A 19,345-nucleotide genomic window follows, 5' to 3' on the forward strand; every position below is an offset into this window, starting at 1 on the left:
ACATGTTATGCAACCTCTAAACATTGCATATGTACCTTGCTTAGAACAAATTGTTATTCCTTTCATGCTATATGGAGGTTGAACTGGTGTTTGTTAAGCATCTGTAGGGTGACTTCAATGGACTACTGTTCTGACCAGCAAAATGAAACATAGAATCATTAAATTGGAAGAGGTCATGTAGTTCAACCCCTTGCAATCCAGGTATCACAACATGCAGTCCTCCACCCAATTTGTAACCATAACGGACCCTGCTTAGACATTAGTTTACACCACAATGCATAAATTTTTAGTGCATACTAATGACCGGAAGAGTTTTTCTTCTAAGAATACTACATTTGAGGTAATTTTGCTTAAAACCCCTTTGGATAGTCAGCATGTGATAAAAAAAATGTTCAAAACAATTCTCAGAAAAATGTCTTCTGAGAAATGTTGGGTCAGTTCTAAGAAATGTTCAGCTTCCCTTATCATTCCCGATGAGATGTGCTTCATTGAGTTATTCCTCAAAGAGATATTCAATCAACACGGTGTTTAAAAGCAAGTTTTTCTTAAGAGACTAATTACGGCATAATGCCCACTGCTTCTCACACATCCCTTTGGCAGTTATAGCATAAATAATAAGCTTTGAGCATGAAGAAGTGATCTGGTTTTAAATTCAACTGATCCATGAGATTGACTGATGAATCTTAGAATCTCAATGCCTACAGAACATGACTTTGAAAAGCAATCAAGCAGCCATAGTCAAGAGACCTTTGTGTTTCTAATCCTAAAATTAAATATTAGGAAGCAGAAGGGAGCATTCCAAGATTTTGACTGCCTTGAATTTCAGGTGAGAATTACATGCACAGGCTGAATGCATGATTATTTCCATCACTGTGATATAAAGGCTACTACTATACTGACCCGTTTGCTGTCAGACTCAGGTGTGTCTTTGATCATCCATTTAGCATTGTGACATGCTCAGCAGTGGCATCATAATTCCTTCTTTGTTGACACCTTGTGAAAATGCAAGAGCCCTGTACTCCTTTGTATTCAATCAACCCAGAGCACCACCAGGATTTATAGAGGGACTTTGTTAATCATCCAATTGCTACAAGAGCCTTGTTCTCTTCCTATCTAGGCACTCTAAGCTAGGATATGGGAAAGCTTTGGGTCTCCAATGTTGATGATCTACAGCTCCCATCAAGCTGATGTTGGTAGGAGCTTATGGGAGTTGAACAACATCTGGAGGATCACAGGTTCCCCCTTCCTATCCTTCCATAATGGACCAATATGCAACCTGCCTCTTCAGTTATCTCAATTTCAGTGGATAAATGATAAGGCAGCCTTTGCTTAGATACCCCTGGATCTGGATATATCTGGAAGGTAAGAGAGAAAGTAGATGCTATATAGCATAAAAAATTATGTTGATGTGGGTGCAAGCTTTTAATAGTCACAAAGCTCCTTGCTAAAGCTGGGTAACAGCTAACAGTTCACTGATCTACAAGTGCAAATATTTGAGTTATTTGAATCATTTCACTGTGTCTGTTGGTAATTTACACATGTTCTGATAATTCTGATTATTGATGGCATTGCATTTCAGAGGATAACTATATCTTGCAGCTATCACTTAGAGGTGTTGGTGATTAAATGGTATATAAAACCTGTTAAATAAAATAATAAATACCTTGCCTCACTTGACCAACCCAGTTTATTACCACAGATTATTTTGACATGTTTGTTCCATCAATAAATTCATGACATAATTCGGAATCATCCAAAAGACAAAGTTATTTTGTTTCTCATGTTCTTTAGTTGTGGGAGCATGGTTGCATTTCCTGACTGATCCAGGGTGAGCGGGATCACTAAAATTCTGGAGCCATGATTGCCTGGTTGATATTTTGTAAAGCATTCAAGTTGGTCTCAGGCTACCTTATTAGGAAGAAGGATGATATCATTTGTATAGCCTTTATGCCAAAAATCGTAATACACTTGCAATATCAGAAAGGCAGCAATCTTTGCATTATGGGTTTCTATCCACCGAGTGGCTCCCTCAGCCATTTTATAAAGCTCACCTAGGGGTGCCTTATTTCCAGAAAAAGCAGGCAGGTTAATCTAAGCACTCAAATTCAAAACAGTTCACCTTTGTCCTTGTTTTTCTTATATCATGGGAATAATTTAAGCGAGACTTGGAGGAACAAATACCTGAATAGGACTATTGGGAGACTTGACTCCAGGACAAGATCCCTTTAATTCAGATGGGGGCAAATACTACAATAACATGAGGGGAGAGTAATATTGATCGCACAAATTGTTCTTCTTCCCCTTCAACAGATTAAAAGGATGTTGACATTAGAGAAGAGAAATGAAACCACCATTACAGAATTTGTCCTTCATGGCTTTGGAGAACTCCAGGAGTTACATATTCTTCTCTTTGTGCTGTTTCTAATCATCTACATCATGACTATGGCTGGGAACCTGATCATTGTCACATTGGTTGTGACTGATCAGCACCTCCACACCCCCATGTATTTCTTCCTGGGCAACTTGTCTTGCTTGGAGACCTGCTATAGCTCGACCATCCTCCCCAGAATTCTGGCCAGTTTATTAAGCAAAAACCCAGGTGTATCCGTTAATGGCTGCATTGTGCAATTATGGGCATTTGTGTTCTTAGCAGTAACTGAGTGCTATCTCCTGGCAGCAATGTCTTATGACCGTTACATAGCAATATGCCGCCCCTTGCATTATTCTGTCCTTATGAATTTCAAGGTTTGCCTGCAGCTGGTAGCTGGGTCTTGGATTGGCAGTTTTGTCATAGACACAATATTGTTAGGTTTTATACTACAGGTAACCTTCTGTGGCCACAATGTGATTGAGCATTTCTTTTGTGATTTCATTCCGATGATGAACCTGGCCTGCAGTGATGCAAGTCAGGTGAAACTGGTATCGGCTGTTCTGACTTCTATCTCTACCCTGCCACCATTCGTTCTGACTATAGCATCATACGTATGCATCATCACTGCCATTCTTGGCATCCCATCCACCACAGGAAGGCAAAAGGCTTTCTCCACTTGCTCTTCCCATCTCATTGTGGTGACCATTTTCTATGGCTCTCTCACCATTGTGTATCTTTTACAAGACAACAATCAACTGAGAACACTCAATAAGGTATTCTCTATCTTTTATACCATCTTGACACCTCTGCTTAATCCCCTTATATACAGCCTGAGGAATAAAGAGGTGAAGGAGGCCTTAAGGAGAACAGCCAACAAATGCGCTAACTGTATAAGAGTTCATTGAATTCTGTTTTCTTTTTCTTTCTCTCCCCCCACCCCCAATTCTAACAAAAATATTCTCCCATTTACTCCAATGTAAATCTGAAACACTAAAATCAACGGGGTTTTACTCCAGATTTAGAAACAGCAGCGATTAATGATCTTCCTAACATGTAGCCTTGGAAGCAGCGAGCATTTGGGTAGCACTTTTCAAATCCATATGCTAATTCCTATCAAGCTGGTTCTGGAGCTGTGCTACATTTGGTCATTTATTATATATATAATAATAAATGTATAAATATATATATATGCTGCCAACCTTAAGAAAAAAAATGGTGGTAAACAGCAACACATCAACAATAAAATTACAACCATAAAACAAATGCACAATGCCATGGAGACTCATCCCCACTGCCACTTCTTCCTCCAGCACCATTGTGTCACATGAAGTTACAGGCTGCTTTACAAACCACCTCATGCATTGTGTGTTGTTGTCTGTAAAGAATACCCAACATTCAAGATCCTGACTGTGTGTAGATGCACCACATGACTGGGGCACCTGATTGTGCATTTGTCCTGATTGCACAGTGCATCTTCCTTTGAGCAGAAGCTTAGACATTGGGGCTTCTTTTCATGCAACCCTGTGCAACATGTGTTTGTTGAAGGAAGATGTCACTGGAGAGACTCACTGGAATAACTCTGGGGTTGGGTCAAATGTCAAAAATGTTTTTAAATAGTTTTTAATTTGTGCTGTTTTAAATTTCGGTTTTATGGTTTGGTTTTTGCTTGTTGGGGTAGGGATATTAGTTTAATTTTTAGTAGAACTGTGAATTTTTTTGTTTTGTTTTTTAATTAGTTTCTACTGTTTAGTTTGTATTCTGTTCTTAAGGGGAGAGAGCCAGGGCTGCCTGGGAGTAGGCCCTAGCCAACAGAATGGTTGGAGCAGGTTCCACAGGGGACACACACAATCTCTGCACTCGGACATACTGGGACACCTGATCTCAGTGATCACGGGTAGGAGGAGGAGTTATGCTAAGACCAGACCATGTCATCACTGAGGAGGCAGGTTTTGTTGTTGTTTGAAGACTATCCCTGCCTCCAAGTCTGGTATTGACCGGATGGATACTGGAAAGCCAAGAAGGGACCTCTTTTAAAAAACTCTATGAGTTCAATCAAATTCTTTATTTGATCATCTCCTGCACCTCTTACTAAATCCCCTCATTGCTGTTGACTTGGGTATCATTTTTTGCCACCCTTCCCTTGTCAGTTGTAAAATCCATAGTAAAACATACTATGTTTTAAACAAGGAGAGAATCACATATTGTATTAATGAAAATTCATCTCCATCATTCTTCCCACTTTGTATAGAAACTAGCTACAAAGTTTGGAAGGCCAGAGGTAACCTAGAGGGAAACCAAGAACATCTGCTAGTCTCCCCCTCCCATGTAGATAGCAGGAAGAAGATCCATGGTAAAAGATCAATTTCTCAGAGATTTACAATATCTTCATGGCTCCCCATGGCATTTCAAGAGCCCTAAAGGGCTAATATCTTTCAGGAAGACAGGGCATTTAGCCTTCTAAAAAAAAAATTGACCTCAGTTTGGGGAGAATCGTTGGCATAAAATCCACACTGAGGTTGTAAGACTCATTGCTTCTCACACTTTCTTTCCCTTGCAAGTACTCTGCACTCAATTCTAAGAAGAAACGAACTTGTAGAACACATCTTACCTCGGCTAATATTCCTTTTCCAATCTAGATGGTCCTTCTTTGAACTCCTCTTTCTTTTCTTTTACTCTGTTAGGATTTTTGGGTGTTTTAGTATGGCTTCAGGGAGACATTTCAGAATTGAGGGGAATCTATCACTGTACATGTGTAGTATTGTGAAAAGCTTGAAAACAGACCTTTGTGTTATAATATGAATACTTATAAATTAACAAATAACTAAAAAAAAGGAATCAAGTGATGTATATTCCAATGTATATTGTCACTCATTTCGTATCACATGAAATTGCATGTGACATGGTGATTATTGCTTGAACTGTTTATCATTTGGTACACTATAGAATGTTTTTACATGTAAAAATACAAACACATACCACACATTCCCATGAGTCTTTTCTTCTGAGTTTGATTAGACTCCTGGGAGTAATGGAAGTAAATATGGATAAAATCCAGTGCAGCATCTCAGTATAGAGAGCAGTAAGAGAAATTGCCTCCCAAACAGCTATGGGGAGAGAATGGTGTGATACACTGAAAAGGCAAATCACATTGGCTGCCCAGAAAAACAACACAGATCGCAACCAGGCATGAAAACGAAGCATGTAAACACTTGCATGAAATCACCCAAGATCTGCCCACAAACAGCTTGGTAAGTCTATTTGAATAGATGACTTTTCAATTATTTTATTCATGACCTCCTGGATAAACTGTGTACACAGTTCAGGAAGATCTAGAAACCAGAGTTTTACAATGCAAAAGCCCATGCTCAGTTCGTCCCAGCCAGGATTAATGGCTAGGAATAGCAGACATCTCACATATTTTATTACTGTAAATTCCTTGGGGGGGTCTCTTTTATTGTGAGAAGTGATTTATGAATTCAGTGAACCTAATGAAACATCTAGAAGCAGAACCTTGAAGGCATAACAGACCTACTGGATAAAAAGCAAGTTTTATCACAAGTTAAATATATTTATGGGTTTCCTAGTAAAAAATCTGCAAAGGTCAGATGTGCAGAATAGCCAACATGTCACCGAAAATTATACATTTTCATTCATTAAAGAGAATATTCTGGCCTGCACATCCTCATTCCACATAGAAGAGGCCAGGTCAGCCTATGTCGGTCTTAGCAAATGCATACTGGAAATGTGACATGGACAAAAACTGTTAAAACTCTATCACATGAAATTCCATGTAACATGGAGATAACTAATTGTGCCTCTTTTCTTAAATAAAGGTTTATAAAGGTAAATATTTAAATAAAATAGGGACATGGGTGGTGCTGTGGTCTAAACCACTAAGCCTCTTGGATTTGTCAATCGGAAGGTCGGTGGTTCGAATCCCTGCAATGGAGTGAGCTCCCGTTGCTCTGTCCCAGCTCCTGCCAACCTAGCAGTTTGAAAGCATGCCAGTGCAAGTGGATAAATAGGTACTGCTGCAGCAGGTAGGTAAACAGTGTTTCTGTGCACTCTGGCTTCCGTCACGGTGTTCCATTGCACCAGAAGTGGTTTAGTCATGCTGGCCACATGACCCAGAAAGCTGTCTGTGGACAAACACCAGCTCACTCCACCTGAAAGCGAGATGAGCTGTGCAACCCCATAGTCACCTTTGACTGGACTTAACCGTCCAGGGGTCCTTTACCTTTTACTTTACCTTTCTTAAATGTGTTTGCTCCTCTTTGCAGGAACCACACACAAGCACTATGTTCAACCAGTCATCTGGAATAGTGGAATTCCTTCTGCATGGATTCTCTGATACTCAGGAATGGGAGACATTTCATTTCATTACTTTCCTGGTCATTTATCTGATGGCTGTCACTGAAAACCTTCTCATCATCACAGTCATCACCTGCAGTCATCAGCTTCACAAACCCATGTACTTCTTTCTAGCCAATCTGGCATTCCAAGACCTTGGCTCCATATCTGTCTCAGTCCCCAAATCCTTAGCAAATTCCCTGATGAACACCAATACCATATCATACAATGGATGCATCTGTCAAGTGTCCTACCTTCTGTTCTTTAGTATATCTCATTTTTTCCTCCTTGGCATCATGGCGTATGACCGCTACATTGCCATCTGCAATCCACTGCACTATGAGACTGTGATGAACAAGAAAGCATGCGTCCAACTGGTGATCAGTTCATGGATTTGTGGGCTTCTCTATTCCACAGTATACACTGGAAGTACATTTACAATTGAGTTCTGTTCGAATGACATTAATATGTTCTTCTGTGAAATTCCACAGCTATTCAAACTTGCTTGCTCTGATTCATATCTCATCGCATTATGGGTTATTTGTGTTGGTGCGTCTCTGGCTTTTACATACTTTGCTCTGATAGTTTATTCTTATGTTCAGATCTTCAGGGCAGTTCTCAGAATTCCTTCTGCCCAGGGAAAGGAAAAGGCCTTCTCAACTTGCCTGCCACACCTTATTGTAATATCTGTATATTTTGCCAGTGGTTCATTTGCCTATCTAAAGCCAACTTCTGGGTCCCTATCAGCCATGGATCTTGTGGCTTCTATGTTCTACTGCATGTTGCCTCCAGTTATAAACCCAATAATCTATAGTATTCGGAATAGGCAACTGAAATCAGCATTGTGGAAGTTGACTGCAAAATTTTTCACCCTAATTTTTCTTCCCCAATTTGCAATATGTTTCTCTTCCTGTAAAAATATAGTAAAACATTTTTAAACATACAGATAAAACCTGTGTTGAAATCTTTATTTTCATTTCAGTTGCAAATCTTTTGAGAACACACTTGCTAATTAATAGCAATTGTTGTTTAGTTGTTTAGTCGTGTCCGTCTCTTCGTAACCCCATGGACCAGAGCACGCCAGGCACTCCTGTCTTTCACTGCCTCCCACAGTTTGGTCAAACTCATGCTGGTAGCTTCGATAACACTGTCCAACCATCTCGTCCTCTGTCATCTCCTTCTCCTTGTGCCCTCCATGTTTCCCAACATCAGGGTCTTTTCCAGGGAGTCTTCTCTTCTTATGAAGAAGTATTGGAGCCTCAGCTTCAGGATCTGTCCTTCCAGTGAGCACTCAGGGCTGATTTCCTTAAGAATGGATAGGTTTGATCTTCTTGCAGTCCATGGGATTCTCAAGAGTCTCCTCCAGCACCATAATTCAAAAGCATCAATTCTTCGGTGATCAGCCTTCTTTATGGTCCAGCTCTCACTTCCATACATCACTACTGGGAAAACCATAGCTTTAACTATACGGACCTTTGTTGGCAAGGTGATGTCTCTGCTTTTTAAGATGCTGTCTAATAGATTCAGAAATGGATCTTTAATTTCTGTGCTCCATTAGAGTAATAAACTGTTATATAAGTTCAGCAATAGCTCTTACTATTTTCATGCTCTGTTGCAGAGTGGATTTTTTTTTTTAAGTTAATTTACTTGTTTTGTACTTATTTTCACACATATTTTTATGTTGATTCTGCTGAATTGTGCCAGGTCCATGGCAAGTTAGAACTATGCTTTCATTTACGGCTGTGAGTGCCTGCGGAATTTTAAGGGAGCGGCTTCTATTCGGGTATTGTTTTTTTACTCCCCTCCATTGAATGTTAAAGGTGTAGCTTATTTGTGGGTGTGCCTTATATTTGGGCCAATATGGTAAATCTCTATTCAGCAGATTTCTGCAAGCAGAACACTTCCTTGATTGACAGAATGTGATTGTCCTCAGACTCATGTAAGTTAGGGGAGATGGCCCCATGGAAAGTGGACTTTCTGTATTCACAGAGTTGCAAACATTCTGGGAAACATGAGCTACAAACCACCCACCAAGTCCAGTTTTTGCTTTGAGTCATAGCAAAGAATAAAAAAGAGGGCAGGTGGATTGGGAGATCTGGTGAAGGGTAAGAGAACAGGGCTCCTCAGATGCTCTGTGGTCTTAATTACCCACGGCCATGCCTCCCACAGGTCCTGATTGGACAGCGGGGCCACCCCTAGGTGGGTTCCGCCCAGCACCAGTGATGTGGCCCAGACAGCAACAAGAGAGGCGTCAATCTCCACTCCACCAGAACACTACAGGGCCCCCAATACCTGGACACAACAGCGCCCACCAGAAAAAAAGGTGAGCGGAATTCTCAGATACATTTGTACCTTGGATCCCAAATGCCTTGGAGTCGAATATTTTGGCTCCTGAACTCCGCAAACCTGGAAATGAATGTTCCCATTTGTGAATGTTCTGTGGAACCTGAACTTCTGGTGTGGCTTCCGCAACTTTCGATTGGCTACAGGCTGCAGGCAATCGGAAGCTGCACCTTGGTTTCCAAAAGTTTTGGAAGTCAAACGGACTTCCAGAATGGATTCTGTTCGACTTCCGAGGTACAACTGTATTTAGAACAAGCTTTTTAAGGCTTGCATCTTTTCCAAATCTTTTAACACCCTGTAGCTATCAAAAAGAAAGGATATTTAATGTTTTTAAAAAATAATTTAGCCTCACCTTGAGGGAATGTTCAGGGTGGCAATAGAGGATATATTATTTATTAATATCCTTCCTTACTTGCGCTAGCATGTTCCTTTACTTAGCACATTCCCCTTTACACAGCAGAAAACTTGTTGCAGGCTCATTAGAACCTCTTACTATTATGCAATTCAATCTGCCTCAGATTGAACTGTATGTTCCTGGTAAGATCCCCTTTTAAATCCCTCCTTAAAGAATAAAGACACGACAGTCTTATTCATAAGCAATAAAAAGAAAGTTTACTCACAATCAGGCAGAGCACAGTGTGATCCCTGAAGGCAGGTTTAAGGATTAAAGTTACAAACGTATAAAAACAGGCTTACCCCATAAAGGGAGGTGACCTGAGGGACTGCTTGGCTGGCAGACAGCAGTTCATTCCAGGAAGTTGGCAGGACAAAAGGAAGATGGAAAAGAGAGAGAGAGGCAGCATACCTTGTCCTTTTACCAGGTCTGGAAAAGTCACACCCAACCACTAGTTACATGCAAGGAAGGATGCTCCAGGGCAGGAGGAACAGGAAGTTTTGACTGGCTCAACCAAACATTCCCTTGCATGTCCACTCTAGGAAAACAAGGAATGTTGTACTTGACTGCTCTCAGTGGATTACATCCCACACACCTTGGGTATAAAAGCTAATGTTTCTTGCCATAGCAAAAATGTGTTTTCTCTCTCTGAAGAACCTTCACAGTGAGGTAGTAAGACTTGTTGCTTTTCTCACTTTCCTTCTCATTCAAAAACTGGGCACTCAAATCTGAGGAGAACAGATAATTGAACATCACAACCACAGTATAAATTATATAGAATAATTAAGAAATCATCAGTAAAATGATTACAAATCACCAGTATAACAACCACCTTCTATAAAACACTATTAAGAAAGCAACTAAAAGAAATTAAGCTAAACAGAACAACCATAACAAAAGTCATATTATAAGATTCACAAGGCACTATAGCTGCAGGTAGCAACGAAGTCAGAAAATGAACAGATTGTGTTAGATTTTAGTAGGAGTATACTTATGTTGTCCACGTGGATCAGAGGCGTGCAGTGAATCTTTTTATGGGGATATGTTAGGGCCAGAGGTGCCAGCTTTTAAGGGTGATTTGAGGCAGGGGCAACATCTGTGTGTGAGCATCACCCCTCCTTCCCTAAGCCGGACAGAAGCTTCTCCAGCTTTGGGAAGGAAGCGCCTGGCTTTAGTACTTTAATACTCTCATTTACCAGGAATATTGAGGGGACAAGCCTAGTTCCCTGGTCCACTGACTGCCTGCAACGGACACGGTTCAACAATATTCAAAGTTTCTTTGGGAAGTATAACACAGGTTGAGCAAGGAGCTAAACAAAAGATTTATGGATGCAAACATTTTCCTAAGCGATTTATATTTGAAGCAGGGCTGGAACTCTTATTAGGCAAAGTGAGGGGGCCACTCCAGTTTTGTTGGTCAAATACAGTGGTACCTCGGGTAACATATGCTTCAGGTTACATACACTTCAGGTTACAGACTCCGCTAACCCAGAAATAGTACCTCGGGTTAAGAACTTTGCTTCAGGATGAGAACAGAAATCGTGCTCCGGCGGTGCGGCAGCAGCGGGAGGCCCCATTAGCTAAAGTGGTGCTTCAGGTTAAGAACAGTTTCACGTTAATAACGGACCTCCGGAACGAATGAAGTACTTAACCCGAGGTACTATTGTAGTGACATCAAAATGCTATTTATTTAATTTTATATTATCGCCAGAGTGCAGAAGAGGAATTTGTAAAGGGTTTTCTGGTGTGTGTTTTTGCTTCAGGTGCCCAGATTTCTTGATTTGGCTTTTTTTTTTGGGGGGGGGGGTAAAGAACTCTATCCCACTGGAGTTCTGCACATACTGTTTTATTTTGAACAGTGTGGATGGTTCTGTCACACAGAGATAGCTGCTGTAGTTCAAGCAAAGTGTAGTTGGTGATCCACACCAAATATCCTCCCCATTACTGGGTTCATAACTGGTGGCAACATGCAACAAACATAGACGCCACAAGATCTGTCTATATGTTGTGTATCTTATTTGCTGGTTCTGTATACAAATTATCCAATGGCCTATTCTATTCAAAGATTCTTGAAGCAGTAACTTCTGGTTTGCTGCGGGAGGAATGGCAGTGCGTTTCAGATTGTCCGCTTAAAGGACGACCATTTCGGGCTGGTTTGAGCAGTGGGGAGAGTGCTAGGACTCAGTACCCCCCCAAAACACTCCACGGAAGAGCGGGGCTTCAAGGGGACTGGCAGATTGAGAGGAAACTCATTGTGATCCTCCCTTTGAACTCACCTCTGTCTCAGCAGCAAATGGGGAGGGGGGGAGGGAGGGAAAAGCAATTTGAGTTCACTCAATTTAGCACCAGAGCATCCATCAGCCATAGTCACAAGCTGCCGTCGAAAGCAGCAGATCTTCCAATCAAGGTAATTAATATGCAAAAACTGTATAGAAGAAATTAGGCACTAAAATTTAATTTAGCAAAAACGGAATCTGTCTATAAGTCGTGTATCTAAGTTGCTGATTCTGTATACAAATTATGCAATGGCCTATTCTACTGACAGATTCTTGAAGCAAACATATTTTAAAAAACATTCACAGACATTTTCCAGCAGTCCTCTGCTTTATACAATAGTTGAAATTAAAAGAATCAGCAATAGCTGTTATGTTATTACAATTTTTAAGAAAAATAAAAAATAAAGAACTTGGAACATGATAGATCGATATTATATTAATCATTATATTATATTATTGGAAATATTTTTAAAGCATCTTAGTGTTATAATGGAAATATTTATAAATGAATGAAAAAGAAACCAAGTGATGTATATACCTATATATATTTCTGCTCAGTCTACGTATATCAGGTGAAATCCCATGTGACGTAGTGATTCTTGCTTGAAACTTTTATCATTTGGTATTCTAATAGAACACTTTTACATGTAAACATGCATTCCACACATACGCCTGAGAATTTTCTTCTGAGTTTATTAGACTTCTGGGAATGGAGAAACATAATATAAATAAAAGTAATTACTGCATCTCCTTATTCTGTTAGTCAGTGAGGAAAACTGTAACTGAGATCACCTCTTAAACAGTGATGGAGAGCTAAAGATGTGACAGATCATACCGGGTGATCAGAGAAAAGCAGAAAATGAGCAGACATAAAGCAGCAGCAACAACAACAAACACCACCACATAAAATTGTATTAAATTCTCCAGGATCTGCCCATGAATAGTTTGGTGAGTCAGTTTTTATGGATCACTTCTTAAGTGGCTTATTGAGTATCAACTTGATAAAAAACCAATTTATCACAAGTTAATTATACTGAGGGCAATTCTGGACAAAACTTTAAGGTTCAGGTGTGCTGAGAAGTTAACATGTTACCAATATCTGTTTTAACATTTTCAATAATTTGCATGGAGCACTGAAGAGAATGTGTCAGCTGCAGATTCTCTTTGCTGGTGCATGCTGGAAACCCGTGACATGGAAAAAGGCATTGAATGATGGGGATCATCGTGGTCTTTTCGATTATGATGGGAATTAATGCCTGCTTTACAAACACACACACACACACACACACACACACACACACACACACTTCTGGCAGTGGAAAAGGACAGTACTACCAAACAAGCAAGTTTTCAGGTCAGAATTTCATGCTTCCACTCAGCATAAGCACCCTCCCCCCAAAACCAGCACCCCAGCCAGGACTGATGCACCACTCTTAGAGGTCAATTTACCATATCAAGAGCTCCACCCCTTAAGATACTTACTGGAGTTGCAAATTTTCTAACTGCATTATTCTGGGAGGAATGATTTCAGATGTCTTCCCCACTCGAAGCTGCACCAAAGTAGAACAATGCTCCAGTGGCAGAAACAGAATGATTAGTTGCTACTTTTGTAGTGTTAGACTGGTTAACTTAGACCATCTCTACTGAATGGTTGTTGCAGGAAACGCTCACTGAAGCCTGAGACACTTTAGAACAAACAATCTGATTCAGTTAAATGTCTTGAGAATAGTGTTTGAATGTTTTTGGCACTGTATTCAGCAGGTAAAGCCCTGCAACAAGATGGCTTGTGGAGGGTTCCTGCTCAGGGAAGCAGCAGCTGCCTTCCATTCCCTCTCACCGCAGTTTCTCTGTTTCTTTCCAACAGTCATCAGTAATATCCAAGGCAACACGATGACCAAGTACAACAATGCAATATCAATATAAACTCTTTATATAATCTATATGAAACATTGAGCAATATGAAATATATGAAATATGCACTATCTGCAAAACCAATTCATGCCTATAGTTTGTAATAATTTGAATTATTGTAAGTTACCATGTATTTGCATGTCATCGTTTCAATAATTCATTTGCAGTTTATGAAGCATTTCTGTATCCTTCTGCTGTGCTGAAGAACAATTCCATGAAACAGTGGGTATATCCAGAATCACTGTTCATACCTCTGTTTCGGACCACTTCTGCAGCACTGGACGTCATAAAACAAAGCCTTGTTTTCATCAGATAAGAATCTAACCTATTGCTTCTTTCAGAGACTTGCATAGTCTACAAAGACTTTCAGAGACTTATAAGACTTATGTTTATTTGGTTCTATGTTTTCAAGAGAATCTAATAATAATAATAATAATAATAATAATAATAATAATAATAATAATAATAATAATTTTTATTTACATCCCGCCCTCCCCAGCCGAAGCCGGGCTCAGGGTGGCTAACAACAATAAAATAATACAACATTCTAAAATCATTTCATTATAAAATTAATTCAAATCAAATTGATGGCATCCATTGGGCTAGAGTTCTGTGAAGATTGCCAAAGGAGGGAGTCAGGCTGTGCCCTGGCCAAAGGCTTGGTGGAACAGCTCTGTCTTGCAGGCCCTGTGGAAAGATGTCAAGTCTCTAAAGAGTACAGATTTTGTGACTTTCAGAGATTTATAAGATTTCTGTTTATTTGGTTTTGCAGAGAGTGCATATTTCATATATTTCATATTGCTCAATGTTTCGTATAGATTATATAAAGAGTTTATATTGATATTGCATTGTTGTATTTGGTCATTGTGCTGCCTTGGATATTACTGATAATTGTTTGCAACACAGGGGTTTAATTATTTGGTTACTTTTTCCAACAGTCAGTTAGCATTCCATGCTCAGTGAGCATCCTGAATAGTCCTTGAACTGTTTTCCACTTGATTCCCCCTTCATTTGCCAACCCCACTTCAGGTGCTGGTGTTTGTTCACTAGTTTCATTTAATCCTTTCATGTCTCCACTGAGGAGCATTTATGTCTCTCTTCTGTCCCTGTGGAAATTGAACCAGAAACATGCCTAGCCAGATAATGAAACCAGTTGTTGTTGTTGTTGTTGTTGTTGTTGTTGTTGTTGTTGTTGTTTGTGTATTGTTGCATACCACCCCAGTCTCCAAGCAATGCCTGTTTCCAGTGGCTCCAGGCACTTCCCCAGGGTTTGTGTTTTTTTCTGGATGAGGCTCAGCAGAGACTATGGTGTCTTTATGATATATGGTTTATTTATACATATAATAGAATTATAGAATTGTGGAGATGGAAGAGACCCTGAGGATCATCTAGTCCAAACCACTGCAATACAGGGATCAAAAGTGCAACCGTGTCATTATCAGCACCATGCTCTAACCAACTGAGCTGTCCAGGCTCCATTAATATATTCAACCTGAGCATGCAATGGAGGGGTGCACAGCATTAACACCTCAAGAGGACAAAAGTTATCTGGAACCACAGCCTATGTTTCAAACAGACATCAAACATTGCTCTGATTCTCTGGTTTCCCAGCTTCCTGCTTTGCATCTAGGTCAGTCTCTGCTCTCAACTCTGCCTTTGTCCTTCTAACTAGCCACAAGTTGAGGGACGGGCCCCCATCAACAGTGCTACTTTGAAGATTGCTGGTATTAAGAGAGGCCTTGACTTGATGGAAGTTGCAGTTCTAGTTGAAGCATCCAGTGCTAAAGTCTGTGTGCTGATATGAGATTAGTAAAGCAAACAGTCTAATTTTTCAGCGCCTAAATGAAGTCGAGCATCAGAACAACTTGGCCACAATAAGGAAATTTTGCCCATGATATGACTATTTTCCACCTTCCCATTTCAACTTTCTGGCACCTATCTCCGTAGCCTAGCAATTCTAAAATATAGACGTGCTTTTAGCCTCGCAAGATTGAATGTATTGCCCTCGACTGTACTTGATGGAAGATTCCAACAGATTCCACACGAAAAATGTTTATGTCCCTGTGGAGATGGCAGTACCAAATCAGTGGCGCATGCCCTTCTGACTTGCACTCTTTATAAAGACTTTATGAATTAGATTATGACCCCTCTTTTATTATCCATTCCAGGTTGCCCAACCACTGCCACAGTGTCCTTTCACTTGGGAGATCAAGATGACCAGATGACAGCAAAGGTTGCAAGGTTTTTAGCTGGGGCAATCAGATTAAGATCCATTATTTGACTGCTGATTCAGGACCCTAAAGTGTGTTTTATATCATCAACTTTTTATTTCTGTTCTTTGTATATCACATTGTTGTTTTGTTGCTGTGGCCGATGGCTGATGCAAATAAAGGTTCATTCATTCACTCACTCACTCATTCATTCATTCATTCATTCATTCAGTTTATGCAGTCTGGTGATGTGGAAATGGTGCTTTCAGCTCTAAGGATGACTACATGGCCCTTTGAGCCTCTTGGCTTATTAAACTGAGCAGAGGAAATTTGACTACCTGGGTCTGGAGCATGTTTACCACTTTGTTGCATGAAGGAATAGACCCTCTCCAATTGGGAGAGGCAGTGGTATAGCCACTGCTAAAGAGCCAGTCCAGGATGCCTTGATTTGGGACTGTCCCTGGAATCTAACTCCTCATCTATAATACTAAATCAGGGTGACTTCTCTGCCTCTTCAGCCCCAAATGCAGTCTGCCCCAACACCATGGGCCCCTCTACAGGGTTGTCAGCAGGAAGCTCTTCCTACCCTCAATCCTGATCCAATTAGCCTCTCCACATTGTTACTTTCAGACTCATGATAGTTTCAAGTAATATAATAGTGTTTTGAGCCTATATTTCAAGCTCTGAACTCCCACTCTATGAACATTAGGAAGGGGTCATTGCTGGATTGTTTTAGATGTCTGCTAAAACATTTTTCTTCCATCAAGGCTAACCAAACAGGTGTTTTTATTTTGTCTACTTGTTTTAACCTTTAATTGTTTTTATCTGGATACAAAAATAACTTTTTATTGGTTTTATCTTTATATATTTTTATAATATGTAATACTAACCACTTAGAGATTTCACATTTTTAAAGGTGTATACTTTTTAATTTTAAGGTGAACAAAAAACAAATGTTTATTGAAAGAGCAATGGTTTCTGGCTTACCTAGGTCAATCTATTTGATCACATGGGGAACCTGCACAAAAGCCTCTGATACTCTTCTCCTTTCTAAAATGGGTTTGTTTTCTGTTCGCAGGTACCAAATACCTACACAATGTTCAACCAATCATCAGGACTGATGGAATTCATTTTGCATGGATTCTCTGATACTCAGGAGATGGAGACATTCCGTTTCATTGCTTTTCTACTTATTTATTTGTTGGCGCTCATTGAAAACTTTCTCATCATCACAGTCATCTCTTGCAGTCCTCAGCTTCACAAACCCATGTACTTCTTTTTGGCCAATCTTGCATTCCAAGACATTGGCTCAATATCTGTCACAGTCCCCAAATCCTTGTCAAATTCCCTGATGAACACCAAGACTATTTCATACAGTGGATGCATCTGCCAGGTTTTCTTTCTCATCCTTTTTACTGGATCTCATTTGTTCATCCTTGGTATTATGGCATATGACCGCTATATTGCCATCTGCTGTCCACTGCACTATGAGACTATCATGAATAGAAAGACATGCGTCCAACTGGCAATCTGCGCATGGGTTGGTGGGCTTCTGTATTCTACAACATACACAGGAAGCACATTCACACTTGAGTTCTGTTCCAATGAAATCAACCAGTTCTTCTGTGAAATCCCACAGTTATTTAAAATTGCTTGTCCTGATTCACATCTCATTGCATTTTGGGTTATTTGTGTTGGTATATCTCTAGCCATTACTTACGTTGCTCTGATAGTTTATTCTTATGTTCAGATCTTTAGGGCAGTTCTAAGAATTCCTTCTGCCCAGGGAAAGGAAAAAGCCTTCTCAACTTGCTTGCCACATCTTATTGTAATATCCTTATTTTTTGCCAGTGGTTCATTTGCCTATCTAAAGCCAACTTCTGGGTCCCCATCAGTCATTGATCTTGTGCTTTCTATGTTCTATTGCATGTTTCCTCCAGTTATGAACCCAATAATCTATAGTATACGGAATAGGCAACTGAAATCGGCATTGTGGAAGATGACGGCAAATCTATTCACCTTATTCTTCCCCTATTTGCAACGTCTACAGCATTGATTACGTTTCTCTTTCTGCACAAAAATAGTAAAACAATTGAAAATATTTCAAATCATTTATAATAAAGATAAAACCTAATGAGTTTGAAATCATTATTTTCATGTCTGATGCAGATATTGGAGAACACACATGCTAATTTATAACAATTCATAAACTGCTATATAGGTTCAACAATGGATCTTATCATTTTTATGCTCTATAACAGAGTTGAAACATTTCAGTTAATTTACTTGTTTTCTACTTCTTTTCACATACATATTTATCTTGATTCTGCTGAATTGTGTCAGGTCCATGGCAAGTCATAACTATGCTTTCAGCTTGATTGTATGTGTGACTTTGCAGATGTGAGCCCACATTGGCCTAATAAATCTCTATTCAGCAGATTTCCGCAAGCAGAACACTTCCTTCATTGACTGAATGTGATTGTCCTCAGACTAATTTGAGTTAGTGGAGATGGCCCCATGCAAAGTGGACTTTCTGGATTCACAGAGTTGCAAACATTTTGGGAAATGTGAACTACAAACCACCCACCAAGTCCGTTTTTTTTTACTTTAGAGGCATAGCAAAGCATAAAAAAGAGGGCAGGTGGGTTGAGAGATCTGGCGAAGGGTAAGAGAACAGGGCTCCCCAGATGCGCTGTGGTCTTAATTACCCATGGCCATGCCTCCCACAGGTCCTGCTGGAAATGCACATAAGTGAAATTGCCAGGCTTTTGCATGCACCACGCCAGAAGAGGGGGTTTAAATGTGCTGGAGTAGACGTGGGCATGGCATGCCGTTGTTCCAACTTCTGGGATGGAGCACAGGTGTGAAGAAGGAGATGCCCATCTAGCTATTTAGCAGGGGTGGCACATGTGATTCTCACACCTTAGGAGCTAATGCAATTGAGTGTTTTGCCAAGAAAGAACTCAACTTTCAATTGTGTGTCCCAAGAGCTACAGACAGCAAAGATAAATAATAATAGCAGAGTGGAGTGAAAGGGAAAGGATAGCATAAACTGGAGTGGGAAAAGTGCAGAAATCAATTCCTTTTTAGTTCTTTCATCTCCAGCAGATTTATAGGTGCCTAGAACCTATATTCCTTCATCTGCTTGAAATTTGGAACACGACTGCATTTTTCTGAACAGTGGCAGGCTCCCCTGCCCCACAACCTTCCATGAATGAAAAGACAACTGAGACTGGTTTGGATTGAAACAGTCCACAACTTTGTTGAATACAGATGAAAGAGGATTGGCTTGGGCATGGGGCAATGGAAAATACGTCCAGCCTGCCTGCCAGAAGTGACACATAGGTCAATCTGAACAGGTGTTACTAAGCTATAAATGAAATAGGGTGACCCATGCAGGGACCGCCGTCTGGGGGAATGACAATGGCCCTGGTCCCTGGCTGGGTGTGATCCCTTTAACGGGATACCCCAGCTTTTGGAGGACCAGGCA

The 19,345-nt window shown here is 40.2% G+C and overlaps 3 protein-coding genes across 3 annotated transcripts in view; 2 read left to right on the forward strand and 1 right to left on the reverse strand.

Moving 5' to 3' along the window:
* LOC308571672 (olfactory receptor 2AP1-like) overlaps positions 1-19,345 on the reverse strand; it is a gene marked incomplete at both ends in the record, with an annotated part of 295,033 nt that overhangs the window by 117,038 nt on the left and 158,650 nt on the right. The window lies entirely within an intron of this gene.
* Positions 1,044-17,911, forward strand: LOC308570631 (olfactory receptor 14A16-like; the record flags this gene model as incomplete). The annotated part of the gene is made up of 3 exons (XM_081165546.1): positions 1,044-1,362; positions 12,498-12,682; positions 16,934-17,911. The coding sequence occupies exons 2-3, from the start codon at positions 12,671-12,673 to the stop codon at positions 17,909-17,911; spliced, it is 990 nt and encodes a 329-aa protein (XP_081021672.1). The 5' UTR covers positions 1,044-1,362; positions 12,498-12,670.
* LOC308570630 (olfactory receptor 14A16-like) lies at positions 6,670-7,659 on the forward strand (the record flags this gene model as incomplete). The annotated part of the gene is made up of 1 exon (XM_081165545.1): positions 6,670-7,659. The coding sequence occupies one exon, from the start codon at positions 6,670-6,672 to the stop codon at positions 7,657-7,659; it is 990 nt and encodes a 329-aa protein (XP_081021671.1).

This window comes from Podarcis bocagei (genome assembly GCF_964188305.1).
Source record: "Podarcis bocagei genome assembly, chromosome: 13".
Classification (NCBI taxonomy): Eukaryota; Metazoa; Chordata; class Lepidosauria; order Squamata; family Lacertidae; genus Podarcis; species Podarcis bocagei.